The sequence below is a fragment of the Onychomys torridus genome, chromosome 8 (genome assembly GCF_903995425.1).
Source record: "Onychomys torridus chromosome 8, mOncTor1.1, whole genome shotgun sequence".
Taxonomy (NCBI): Eukaryota; Metazoa; Chordata; class Mammalia; order Rodentia; family Cricetidae; genus Onychomys; species Onychomys torridus.
Window position 1 is genome coordinate 63,055,012 of NC_050450.1, and position 13,659 is coordinate 63,068,670.

The 13,659-nt window shown below is 58.8% G+C and overlaps 1 protein-coding gene across 2 annotated transcripts; it reads left to right on the forward strand.

Moving 5' to 3' along the window:
- Positions 1 to 234: 234 nt before the first annotated feature.
- Positions 235 to 13,247, forward strand: Mnt (MAX network transcriptional repressor). 2 transcript variants are annotated; one of them, XM_036196378.1, is made up of 6 exons: positions 235 to 538; positions 5,564 to 6,125; positions 6,631 to 6,672; positions 6,831 to 6,942; positions 11,990 to 12,182; positions 12,373 to 13,247. In XM_036196378.1, exons 1-6 carry the CDS (start codon positions 466 to 468, stop codon positions 13,173 to 13,175), a joined length of 1,785 nt encoding a protein of 594 aa, XP_036052271.1. In that variant the 5' UTR covers positions 235 to 465; the 3' UTR covers positions 13,176 to 13,247. The 2 variants fall into 2 exon arrangements, with proteins under 2 accessions (XP_036052271.1, XP_036052272.1); XM_036196379.1 differs by lacking the exon at positions 6,631 to 6,672.
- The last annotated feature ends 412 nt before the right edge of the window (positions 13,248 to 13,659 follow it).

Below are 13,659 nucleotides of genomic sequence, written 5' to 3' on the forward strand. Positions count from 1 at the left end.
GGCCCTACGGGCGGGGGCTCCGGTCCGGGCTTTGGCTGCGGCCCCGGTGTAGTAGCGGGGGCGGCGGCCGGGGGCAGCGCGGCTCCTTCCCTTGTTGTGTGTGTCGGTGCCTCCTCGCCATCTTGTTGCAAAGCCCTTTCTTGTCGGCGGGACTCCCGGGGCCGCGGGGCGGGAGGCATCGGAAGGGAGGAAGAGGAAGAAGGAAGGAAGAAGGCAGTGCCGCCTTTTTTATTTTTCTGCATCAAAATTGTTTTAATTTGCAAATTCCTATTTTGCAAATATTTTGGAAGACATTGATTTTTCTCCCCGTGCTCCCCCGTTCTTTTCTGAGGAGTGCGCTGCGCCGCCCAGCCCTGTCGCCCCCCGGAGGTGATCCCTCCCTCCTGCCGGCCCGCCAGCCTGACCTGTGCTCGGCTCGCGGGCCGCAGCCTCGGCCCCGGCGCGCCCCCGGCAGCTCTCGGCGCGATGAGCATAGAGACGCTACTGGAGGCGGCCCGCTTCCTGGAATGGCAAGCGCAGCAACAACAGAGAGCACGTGGTGAGCGGCCGGGCTGGGCCCCTGGGGCGCTGGGCAAAAGGGGAGGCCAGTGACCCCGATCCCCAAACCCGCTGGAAATAGCCGGCAGGTCCCTCTACGGCGCGACCTAAAAAGCCGGGTAGAGCACGGGCTCCCCGCAAGAGCTGCCGTCCCGAAGGAGTGATACCAGCAGTGAAAATAATTAATGAATCCATTAACATGCAGAGAGGGACCCCGCTTCTGCGGGTGCCACCCTGGCTGCCTGGCACCCCCCGGCACACCTTCAGTGGGGGGCTCCTTAGGTGTGGGCGGGCGGCGCCCTCGATACCATTGAGGATGTGTGGACCGGGGGGTGGGGAGAGGGATGTTGATGTGTGGGGGTGGCAGACCCGCGTGTGCGTGCGTGTGTGCATGAAGATGTGTGATCGGAGCCGGGAGAGAGCGGATGATCGGACGTGTACACGGGTGTTTGTACAGCACACGAGGGGGCGTGTGCGTAACTGAGTGGGGGTGGGGAATACTCTACGCGGAGCAGCTCCCCGGATTCCCTGGCCCCGGCAGGAGGGTGCGGGAAACGCTCCCGGCAGATCTACGCGCTGCTTCGGGCGGAGGCGGCCTTTGCAGAATGAAATGACATCGCGTGTCTTATGATCTTGGCCAGCCCCGCCTGACCCCGCCTCCCCGAGCTGGGCTGGGTCGCACGTCTAGGTTTGGCTGAAAGCTGCGCTGATTGGGTGCATGTGAGTGTCCCGCGGGTCGCTGGGGGCAGCCCCCCGGCCCCCCTGCCTTGCCCTGCTTTAGCCGGTGTGGAATGTGGCGTGTCTGCGCGTTTCAAACCCGCTCTTGGCTGGAATGTTGCGTGTGCCTGCGTCCCAAGCCCGTTGGTTACACGGAGTGGTGACGTAGGCAGGTCCCGCCCCCGACCACGTGCACGGGGGACACTCCCGCTGGGGACGGAGCGGCCCGGCCCCTCCTCGCCGCCTCGCGCTTGCCGGGAGGCGGGGTCTGGGCGGGGCTGGCGAGGGGCCTTGAGTCGGGTTGGGCTCGGGCTCCGGTTGCTGGCCATCTCCCAGGGAGAGCCTTTGCCCGGGGTAGGAGGAGCTACGTTCACCTTGGCTCTCGCTGCATCCTCCTGTTTCTGATTCTGTAGTGAGGGAAACCCTCAGAATCTCAGGGTGACATCTACAACCAACGTCTTCTCGCTGACCCACTAACGGTGTCCGCGAGCCCTTCTGGCAACACCCCGGCCACATTGGAATAAGTCAGGGTGAGAAGGGCAAACTTTGGCTTGCCCTCAGAGAGGATAGACCAGGGTTTTATGATCCGGCCCCCCACCCCTTTTGGCTGTGGTCCTTAGCCTTCGAGTGCTGCTGAAATAGAGGCTGAAGGGAAAAGACCTTAGCTTCCCAGACGCTTGCGAGGGCCCCGGTTCTGAAATGTGTGTGCAGTTCCCAGGGATTCCTGGTTCCCCTGCCCTCCCTCAGAACCCTTCAGTCGGCGATGTTGTGGTGGAGAGAGTTCTTCGCCCTCCTTTCCTTTCTTTCTGCCTATTGTTGCTTCAATGATGAGTCATGCAGGAGGTAGTAGTGTGTGTGTGTGTGTGTGTGTGTGTGTGTGTGTGTGTGTGTGCGCGCGCGCGCGCGCGCGCCTGCAGCTTGTTCCGCTTGGTAGGGCGGGAGGAGTGGTAGCCGGCAAGGGGCGGAGGAGATGCAGGTCCGCGGGCCTAGTCAGACAGACCAGCCTCTCAAGGTCAGGAGTCACTGGAGTCGTGCAAGACCAGTGCTTAGGTTTGTGCAGAACAGATGGTCTGGGGTATCCACCCTCATGACCCTCCCCCTTGTGTTTTGGGCCCAGAGCAGGGTGAAGCAATGGACAGTGCTGGTGGTTAACCAGAATGTGACAAGTGTGTGGTTTCAGCGGCGGATGTGGGGAGGGGGCGACCTGAAGAGTTTGGAAAGATCGAGTCACCCGCTGCTACATCAACACCGTGCAGTTCAGGAGTAGTACCCATTATATCCCCACTGTGGTCCAGGCAGCCTCATAGAGGTGGACAGGATTGACCCAACTGTTGCCCCTAGGGAATTCTTACCTCACACTAACCTTCCTAGGTATATAGAACAAGGAGCAGGCCTCTACTGCCTTGTGTTCACACTTGTTCGATTAGTCCAGAGCTGACCAGTAAGTTGGAGGGGGCTGGTGGGTGCAGCTCTGCAGAGGAATCCAGGAAAAGCCCTCTTAGGGTATTGCACAGCCCTTCTCTTCCCTCCGAGGATGGAGCTCTGGGGAGAAGCAGAGTTCAGCTCCCAAGGCTCAGCTGCTTGATATTGGACCACAGAGTCTTAGAAGATGGGTGGGTACTGGAAAGCCCAGGCGTCCTCAAGTACGGAGAAGGCCAGATTTGGTTTCCGCAGGTTAAGGCCCCTGTAGTTTGACACCAGCATGCCGACCAGAACTGCTCAACTCTGAGCAGGGATTCTCTCAGCCTCTCCGTTTCCATCTTACAAGGTCAAGCCTTGCAGACCAGTTTGCTCACATGACAACCTAAGGATGTGCTGCACATGTAAGCAGTTGTGAGGGAGAAGAGAGGGAAGGGCAAGGCCGTGCTGGTGCCAGGAGGAGGACTTAGCTGGTCTTTGCCAGCCTTTGTGGAGATGACTTGAAGTGGTCTCCTACCTTGCTTGGAGGGAGCTGGCTGGTGTGTGCAGAGGTACCCCACACCTGCCCTGCTCTGAGCCTGCCTCCTCTGTGCCAAGCTCTGGGAGCATCAGAAGGGGAGAAGCCCTGCACACACCAAGCTACAGTAGCTTAGAAAGGTTGTAGGCAGCATGAGGCCTGTGCTCTCCCAGCCCAGGGGGTCTTGCTAACTTCATTGGGGTCAGTGTCTGGGTGGTGCCTGGAGGAGGCAGGTGTGGGTGTGCGTGTATTTGAGAGGGGGACACCTGTGGGTCTGCACGTTCCGTAAGATGGCCTGAGGACAGGCTGTCCATCCAGGAGGCCCCAGAACCACCAGTGCACTGGGGAGGGACCCTGTGGGTAGGAAATGAGGCAGAGCTAGGGGCGGGGAGCTCTAGTGGACTGGTGTGGTCCTGGCCTCTGCTGTCCGGTTAGGGTTGACAATGCTGGGCGTGGTAGAGCCTCATTCAGTGAGTCCTTCCTGATATCTGGGAAGCACTCCATGGTGGCTGGGGGGGGGGGGGGGATGGTGCTGCTGTCTCCTGGGGGAGCTTTTAAATACAGGCTTGACTTCCAGTCCAGTACCTGGCTTTGGGCCCCTCCACCTGTGGTGACTTAAAACACTGGTCCCGAGGCCAGTGAGCAAGCAGTGTCAGAGAAAGCCTGACAGAGGTCGATCCTAGGAACGAACACATGGTGGACAAGAGACAGAACCCCTAGAGTGGTCCTCTGACCTGTGTGTACCCTCACTAACACACAAATAAAGGTTGAAAAAACAAAACAAAACTGGACCAGTCAAAGGAGCTCTATTAGGTCCTGAGTTTAAAGTGTGTGGGCCAGAGATGTTCCAGGCCCAGCCAGAGAAGGGCTCTGAAGTTGGAACTCCACAGGCTTCTTTGCCACTGTGGTTTGTGGGAAGCTGCCGTAACCTAAGTCAGTGCTGACAAAGACGCCTGGGTGAGCAAGGCTTCCTCATTGGAGTAAGCCTGTCCTCCCCTTCCTGAAGGGCAGGGGAGATGGGAAGAGGCCTGAACTCTGGCTGCTGGGAAACAGTTTATGATTCCTTCCAAACACTTCCTCCCTCAGCTTCCTCCTCAACTCCTTCCTTGTCTTGTGGGGCTGGAGGTGGGCCTGCTCCTTACATTGTTCCAAGCCCAGAAGACCATGGGGTCTTTTATGAAGACCTGAAGGGGACTGTGCCCCTCCTTCCTAGGGAGGAGTTAGCTCCAGTCCCACATCACATGATCGTGTTCAGGGTGTGTCCACTCTCTGTTGTCAACAGTTTTGAACACCACAAGCAGAAGGGTCTGGGCTCCTTCCCTTACCTGGGAGATGGTGACCCAGGCCTGTACAAAAGCCATGGCTGGGGAACGTAAGGGTGGGGCCTGAGAGAAGGCCGGTGTCCAGGGGCTGGTCCCATTTTCGTCCAGCTCTTGAGTGGGTCTCACTTTCAGTAGAGATGCTGAGGGATATGATCCTGACGGTTGCCTGAGTTCAGTGGCCCTGCTCGACCTCTGCTGCCTTCACCCGGCTGGTCTTCCTTTCTGCCTGCCTCTCCCTGTCTAAACTGTGCTGTTCCTGCTGTAAGTGGTCCTGGACAAGGGACAGCCTGGCCTGAGAGAAATAGGTCCTAACATGTTGGGAGAACAGCTGTACTCACTGCTCTCTGAGGAGAAGTTGGGGCCTTGGGCTTAACAGGCCATGTTCTCATGACGTAAATGTGAGGAGACGTTTGCCCTGGAACCTGGGGGCCCTTGTGAGAACTGGGGTGTGGATGTGAGAGGACACCTAGTGAGCGTACAGTGACAAACAGGGCATCTGGCTGGGTGGCAGACTTGCTGTGTAACTCAGCAAATCATTTTGTCTCTCTGCTCATTGTTTGTGAAACCTGCTCTCTAACAGCTGCTGGGTAAATTCTGTGGAAGGCCTGCCTCTCCATGCTCCTATGGTGGTCTGGCCTGTTGCCAGCTCAGACCTCATCCATCCCTGCGCACACCTTAGCACTATGCCCTTCTGGATACTCCTGTTGGTTACCTATCTAGTTCCACATCCAGCTCTAGGTTGCTGGGCTCCCCAGCATCCCATTCAGGAACCCCTGTCTTCCCCGAAGCCAGCCTGGTGCCCTTATGCCTTTTCTGTCCCACTTGCTGCCCCAGGATGTGAGGTCCCCCCCTGGGGGGGGCGGGGAGGGGGGGAGCGCCAGGGACCAGGCTGTGTCTGTCAGTGCTGCCTTGCTTGGCTGTGTCTGGCGTCTCAGGCAGGGCAGGATGTCACTGAGCCCTGACCGGGGCAAAGGTAGGGTTGGAGGACAGGTTTAGATGGGGGCCCAGGACCCTGGGCTCTGCTAAGACCCTGTGTGTTCTCTCTGCATAGAGGAACAGGAGCAGAAGAGGGCAAGTAGCCTGGCCAGGTTGGCCCATGCGCTGCCTGTGGAGGAACCCCGCATCGAGGCCCCACCGCTGCCCTTGTCGCCACCCGCGCCGCCGCCCGCACCGCCACCGCCGCCGCCGCCGCCGCCGCTTCCCGCCCCTGCTCCGCTGACCGTCATCCCTATTCCTGTAGTGACCAACTCCCCACAGTCTCTACCCCCGCCTCCACCTCTACCCCCAGCAGCCCAGCCCCTACCCCTGGCACCTCGTCAGCCAGCCCTGGTCAGCACCCCTGGACTCAGCATTAAGGAGCCAGTCCCCCTGCCCACCAGACCACAGGTGCCCCCCCCTGCTCCCCTACTGCCTGACCCGAAGACCACAGTTGCACCGACTGGCAGCCCCAAGCCTTTGCAACCCCTCCCTACGCCCATCCTGACCATCGCGCCACACCCTGGAGTCCAGCCTCAGCTGGCTCCCCAGCAGCCACCCCCGCCCACGCTTGGGACCCTGAAGTTGGCACCAGCTGAAGAAGCCAAATCCAGTGAACAAAAGAAGAGGTCTGGGGGGTGAGTGGGGGCGCGGCAGAGGGGCCGGTTGGATGGGACACTGCCCATTGTGGGCTGGGAGTGCAGGAGGAGCTACCCTGGCCAGCTAGCCCTTGTGGGAATGCCCTGTGCCACGTAGAAGTAGAAATACCTCTCGCAATAAAGCACTGTCCTGCTGATGGTTGTTCTGAGCTCTGCTGTCAGACCCACAGCATCACTGGAGAGCACAGCAGGCAGGCCTTTCCAGGCCATAGCAGGAAGTGGATTCTAGAACCCCTCCAGGATCCCTTCTGTCTTAGTTGGACCAGTGGGACGCAGAGTTCCAGGGGCCATAGGTTTTGATCACAGAGGTCACCTCCAGGAGGTGGATGGGCCCAACACAGGGCCAACACTTCCAATTTATAGAGAGAATGTCGGGGACAAAAAAAGCCTAAGACACCTGGTCAGTGGGGGGTATGGGTGGTGTGGGTCCGGAAGGCCGGATCTGGGCCTTCCTCCCTGAGCCTCCTATTTGTCTGGGTTTCAGGATCGGAACCAGAGAAGTCCACAACAAATTGGAGAAAAACAGGTGTGTGTGCACACTTGGGAGTGTGACTCTGGGCCCGCCCCTCCCGGACTCACCCACCCTCGGGTCCCCCCCAGAGCTTCTGTTGTGTTTGTCCCTGCTGCCTCCTGCCCCTGTGCCCTCCGGGCGCTGGCTGACCAGCGTTCACCCCTTTTCCCCAGGAGGGCCCATCTGAAGGAATGTTTTGAGACCCTGAAGCGCAACATCCCCAACGTGGATGACAAGAAGACGTCGAATCTGAGCGTGCTGCGGACGGCGCTGCGGTACATCCAGGTATGTGGGAGGGAGGCAGGAGGGCTGGGCGACGATGCCGAGACGGCCACAGCGCCAGTTTCCTCCTGCTGCCGGCAGGCTCCCCCGCCCGCCTCCACGCGGGCGCTCAGCACATGGCCTGGCTGACGTCAGCGGGGCTCCCAGCCCGGGAGGGGGCGGGCAGGAGGGCGCCTGCGCGAGAGGGCGGCGGCGGCGGCGGTGCACTTTTCGCCCTTCCCCTCCCCCACGCACCGCGTCTGCCCAGCCCGCGAGTAACCAGGGCACGAAGCGGGCCCCGCCACCTCCCAACCCGCAGGACCCGGGCGGCGAGACCCAGACTCGGGCCAAGGGCGATCACTAGTTGCGAGCGGGACGTGGTGTCTGCGATCACCTGGCAGCGCCCAGCACTACGGTCCGGGTGGGGCACTGAGGCTGCCGGGGTGACCGAGCGGGGCCAGGGAGCCTTAACTATTTCCTTTCCGCGAGTGCTGGGAAGGGGGTCCCTGCTGGCGGTGTCGCTCCTCACCCCCCACCCCCCGGACACTGGCGGCCCTCTGCAGCGGTGCGAAGTTGCTGTCGCCCTGGAAACCGCGTAGGGTTCCGCGTGCCCGGGAGGCGGTGGTGGGGATGGGCGCGGCCAGGCTGGGCGGCGCGGGAGACCAAACCGTTGGGGAATGGGAGGGACCTAGCGCTCCCGGCGGCGGCGCGCGCGGGCGGGGGTGGGAAGCAGGGCGAGCATCGGGGGTTTCCGTCCACCCACTCGGGATGCTCGCGGGAGCGAGGCTGCATCACAGCCTCCGTGGGAGGGGTGCCCGTACTCCAGCAGGGCTTCCGTAGCTGGGTCACAGCCTGGAGGTAACCGGACCTGGTGCTTGCGGCCCCGGGCCGCTCCTCTGAGCCGCCAGCCGACGCGCGCGCCTCCCTCCCTGCCCGCCTCCCGGAGCTTCCCGGCAGCCGGGGGCGGGGCCGGCCGCCCGCGGTGACGCAGCGGGCAGGTCCGCGTGGGTGCGCGCGTGCCCCGGAGGGGCGGGGCCTCGCGTGCGGGGCCAAGGGGCCCCGGTGGAGGCTGTGCAATGTCCTGTAGATTATTACTTCCGTGATAATTTTACTGACTTTGGGCTTGGGAATTACGCCCAAGACCAAATTCACTTTTTTTTTACCAAAGCAGTCACTTAGCACACCTCTGCCGTTACGCCGTGACATTTTTTTTGAGTATCAGATTCCTCATTTGGTGTGATGCTAAGTAGAAAAAAAGAAATAGTACCATAGAGATGGTAGAAGAATTGAAATTTATGCAAAAATCTTGCGGTCTCTCAACATTAATAGGATTGTGACTGCGAAGTAGGAGCTGGAGCAAGACAAGTGTCTTTTTATAGATGTGTGCTTGAGGAAGGGAGCTTTGCATAATGTGTGGATTTGAAAATATCTTAGCGGCTGTAGAAGCAGCTGAAGGAAGCTCCCTTAGAATCAGGCCTAAACTGACAAGGAAGTGGGAAGGGCCCCAAGCTGTCCGTGAGAATGCTTGTTTGGTGCTGGTCATAGAAGCAGAAACAGAAGTCACAAGATTCTGGAAACTCAGTGGGGTGATGGGTGGCTCATGCCTTTAATGCCAGCACTTGAGAGGCAGAGGCAGGTGAATCGTGAGTTTGAGACCAGCCTGGTCTACAAAGTGAGTTCCAGGACAGCCAGGGCTGTTACATAGAGAGACCCTGTCTTGAAAAACCAAACAAAAAAGACTGTGGAAACCCTGTGTGGTACCCATTTATTTCATTAAATGTTTTTGGCCATGCCCTGGGTCTGCTTCTGAGGACCAGAGACCAAAGAAAAAGGGATGAGTTTTGTCCTGGTATATTATTAGGCCCTGCAGCAGATCCTGAATGTGAATGTTCCAAGGACTGTGTCTTGAGGGGTGGCGGGATCTGTTTTGGGGCATTAGGAAAGTGCACAGGGAAGGACATTTGCAGAGGCCTGCAGGACAGCTACATCTGGGGGAGTGAGGCAAAGCAGAGGATAGAGTGGTGGTTTCTTCGGCGGAAGAGGTATACTTGGATGTACAAGATGGTAGGAGGGTGTCTTGTCTTGCAGAGGCAACAGGCACTAGATGAGGGTTGAAAGTTGGTTCTGGGGAGAGCAGTGGGGCCTTAGGGACCTAGGACTTTGGTAGTGTGTTCAGAAGAGAAAGGCTGTAGGAAGGCCTGCCCGATGCCATGTGCCTTTAATCTCAGCACTCTGGAGGGAGAGGCAGGCAGATCTGAGTTCCAGGCCAGCTGGGCTTGCATAGTACAGCCTTGTCTTGTCTAAGGGCAGCGGGTGTTATAGGAGGGTGTCGAGGTGGTCTCCAAAGTTGCTTGGGGTAGTGAAGGACTTGAAGAAGGCCACAGTGAAGTGGACAGAGACAAGAAGAATAGACATGTATATAGATTGACACCTAAAATAAGTGGTTTTAAAACAAAGTCCGGTGGCCAAGGAGCTTTAGCTCAGAAGAGAACTTGCCTAGCATTCCTGTGGCTGTGGACTTAACTGCTAGCACCACAAAGCAAGGGTGGAGCGGTGTGGACTATCGCTTGACTCTGGGGGAGCTCTGCAGGGGTCTCTAGGCCTGTTGGCTGAACTCTGTGAAAAGGGGGTGTTTTGGCCCCTGATTCTTTATCTCCCTGACCCAAAGTCTAGCCTCCTTGCAAGCAGTGGATAGAGTTGAGGATGACACTTCGAGCCAACAGTCTTAAGGTTCAAGTCACCCAGGGCCTGTGCTTGATGTGGCCTCCTCTGATGTCATATGCAGCTCTCAGGGACAGAGCTAGGTGAGAGGACACAGAGGTGCCATGTGTGTTTGTGTGTTAGGGGTAAAGACAAGGTCTTTCCTACTGTTTCTAGCAGAAATAGAAGAAGCAGGTTAAATTGTAGTCGGGGTGGTACATGGGGGACCGTGGTGTGGAACTAAAGACAGGTATGTCGAGGCCAGCACGGTATGACTCTGGGCCTTGTGTTGCAGGCATTGAGAGTGTGAAGCTTGTGCTCACTGCATGAGGAATGTCCAGAGCTTGGGGCCACTGGAGGAGTGTGGGGTCGTGGGGTCTAGTGGTGAGTGGGTTGGATGTGATGCTGTATCCAGTCAGGAGGAACTGCTGAGCTGCTGCTAGATCATGAGTCTGCCGGGTTCCCTTTGATGGAGGAAAGATGGGGTAGCGGCTGACACCCTGATAGGAGTGTGGCAGACTTACAGATCCTTGTTGGCCTGAGTAAGCATACTACTGGTCACTGAGGTGGTCAAGGGTGTAAACTGACTGTAGAACAGCCCTTATAATCCCTCACTAATTGGACAGAGACCAGGCATGGTGAGACAGTTATTCCGTGGTCCAGTGAGCCAGGGCTGATGAAGCCCCATTGGACAGACTCCATTCAGATACACAGTAGGTTCACTGGGAGAGACTGAGGCAGGGGGGTATGCTGCTGACAAGGCCTTGGGCTGGGGAGGGCTAGTGGAGCAGATTGGGACTTGGGTGTGGCCTAGGAGTCGAGAGACCAGGGGTGGGCTGGTGAAGTGTCTCGGGGTGAAGGAGTCAAGCATGTCAACTGGGACCTACACTGGAGAAGTTGAGAAGACCCTTAGAAGTTGCCTGACTCGACTTTCACTGCAGCAGTGTGCCCCCTCCCCTGCAAGTATCATTCAGACAGACAGACAGACAGACAGACAGACAGACAGATAGCACCTCCACACACGGGGTCGGGGAGTGAAGGCAGGGCACCCATGTGTGAACAGCAAGGCAGACGGTTCAGAGGCAAGCTAATTAATGTGTGGCGTGCCCGTGGCCTCTGCCCCTGCGGGTGACCCCACGTTCTGGAGTTAGATGTTCGGAAGCAGGTTGAGAAATGGACTCTGGAGTCAGCAAGGGTAGCAGTGCATGCCTTGACTGATGGACACAGCAGTGTTGACATTCCTAGGCTGGGAGACAGAAGAGGTGGGCCAAAGTGTTGGGGTCTGGAGGTCGCGGAGGCACTTGACTTTAGAGGGAGCTGAAAACTGGGACATGAGCTGCTCCTGAGTGTGTGCAGAGGAGACAGGAGGCTTTGGACTGGGGCAGGGCTGAGCACTGGAGAGGCATTGTCAGGAAGGAAGACCCTCCTGTGTTCTGAGGGAAGCAGGGATATCTGTGGTGAGGATGGGCTGGTCTGGACCTTGTGGTGAAAACTCCCTAGAGGTGTGCAATCAGACTTGGGGTCCTGTGGAACTCCCTAAGATCCTTCATTGTTGGCCAGTAGAGCACAGCACAGGTTTTTCAGCTTCAATAGCCTCTGAGGTCTGGAGGGTTGTAGGCCGGCTCCTGAGTGGGGAGCAGTGTGAACAGCGAGCTGGGGAGGAAGCATAGATGGCTGAGGTGCCGCTGAGGTGGCGGGGGAGGGGGGGGGGACGGGACGACGACGACGACACAGGTCCAGCATTGCTGCCAGGCAGATAGAAGCTTGTGATAGAAACCGCACTGTCAGTCTAACAAGAAACGTTCCAGGGACAAGGTAGCAGGGAACCGGTGAACGGGGGTCGAGAGGCGTGTAGGAGGGTACCAGAGAGTCACTTCAGTGAGTGAAGATGAGTGATGTAGAGGCATGAGATGGGTTGAGACTATCAAGTCCCTGAGGACCCAGTCAGGGTAGTGTGGAGAAGGGTCCGTCCCCTGGGATGGGATCTGTGCTAGCTTTTGATTGGTGCCTGCTTAGGTACCCAGGGACTCAGATGTAGTCCTTATTGGGCAGAGTGATGGATTAGGAGGCAGGTGTGGCCTCCCAGCTGCTTTGGTCACTGCAGAATGGTTGTGGTTCCTTACCTGTGGGCCGCAACCCCTTTGGGGATCACAGATTAGCTGTTTACATTATGATTCACTTTATAACAGTAGCAAAATTAGTTCTGAAGTAGCAATGAAATAATTTTATGGTTGGGCAGGGTCCCCACACCATGAGAAAGTGTGTTAAAGGGTCGCAGCCTTAGGAAAGTTGAGAACCACTGCTGTTTTGAGGGCCATGGAGCCTGTGGCCGCTGCTAAGGGCACTGTGCTGTCCCTTACCCTGTCCCCAGTCCCTGAAGAGGAAGGAGAAGGAGTACGAGCATGAGATGGAGCGGCTGGCACGGGAGAAGATTGCCACGCAGCAGCGCCTGGCAGAGCTCAAGCATGAGCTGAGCCAGTGGATGGATGTACTGGAGATTGACCGTGTGCTCCGGCAGACAGGCCAGCCTGAGGATGACCAAGCCTCCACCTCCACAGCCTCTGGTGAGCCTGGGCCCCTCCGCTGGTCCTGTCACTCTCAACTGTTGCCCTTAGCTGCCCTGAGGTTTTCCTCTGCTAGAACAGAGGCCATCTGTCCCAGCTCCAGCATACTGACCTCCAGGGACACCTTTGCCTCCAGCCACTTGTTCCCCAAGCTCTTCTGACCTGCTCCCTGCCCTGTGTTCCCTGACAGAGGGCGAGGACAACATAGACGAGGATATGGAGGAAGACCGGGCAGGCCCACCTAAGCTGAACCATCGTCCCCAGCTGGAGCTGCTGAAATCCACCCTGCCAACCCCCAGCACCGCCTCTGCACCTCTGCCTACTCCCCCGCACCCTCATCCCCACCAAGTGGCCCTGTCTCCTGCCCATCTCCCTGTGCAGCAGCAGCAGCAGCAGCAGCAGCAGCAGCCGCCGCAGCCGCAGCAGCCGCCGCCACAGCAAAAAACCCCTCTGCCAGCCCCTCCTCCCCCACCAGCCACCCCGACCCAGACGCTAGTGCCAGCTCCAGCCCATCTTGTGGCCACGGCTGGAGGTGGCTCCACAGTTATCGCCCATACAGCCACCACCCACGCCTCAGTCATCCAGACTGTGAACCACGTTCTGCAGGGCCCTGGGGGCAAGCACATCGCCCACATTGCCCCCTCCGCCCCCAGCCCTGCTGTGCAGCTGGCACCTGCCACACCTCCCATTGGCCACATCACAGTGCACCCTGCCACCCTCAACCATGTGGCCCACCTCGGCTCCCAGCTGCCCTTGTACCCACAGCCTGTGGCGGTGAGCCAGCCTGTGGCAGTAAGCCACATCGCCCACACCCTTTCGCACCAGCAAGTGAATGGCACAGCCGGGCTGGGGCCTCCGGCCACTGTCATGGCAAAGCCAGCCGTGGGGGCCCAGGTGGTACACCACCCCCAGCTGGTGGGCCAGACAGTGCTCAACCCTGTGACTATGGTCACTATGCCCTCCTTTCCTGTCAGCACACTCAAGCTGGCTTGAGGATGAGGCCACTTAGGCCCCCAGTGGGGGCAGGGAAGGGGGACCTGACTGCCCCTCTCCCACCCACCAGCTCCACACATTCCAGCCAGGCCCGCCCCACCCACACCACCCCCAGGCCTCCTAGGGGAAGGGGGTGCAGAGACTCTGAGCCAGGGGAGGGGCCCTCCAGGGAGTTGGGGGCAGGCAGGAAGTTGTCCTGCTGCACTAGGACTTGGTAGACATGAGGACGCTTTGGTGGACATACTTGCCTGCCCAGCCTGGTGCCAGCCTGCCCAGCCTGGTGCCACTCCTGCCTCCCTACCTTGTCCACCCCCGAAGTCTGCATTGTGGCTGTGTTTTCTGGCTTCTCCTCCCCTGGCCTGCCTTCCTCTGCTGCTGCTGCTGCTGCTATTATCTGGTGAGGTGGCTCAGCTTCCCGGCCTCCCTCCCCAGCCTCAGAGTCCTCTGGGACTTCTGTCTAGGAAACAGAGCCCCAGAAAAGTGA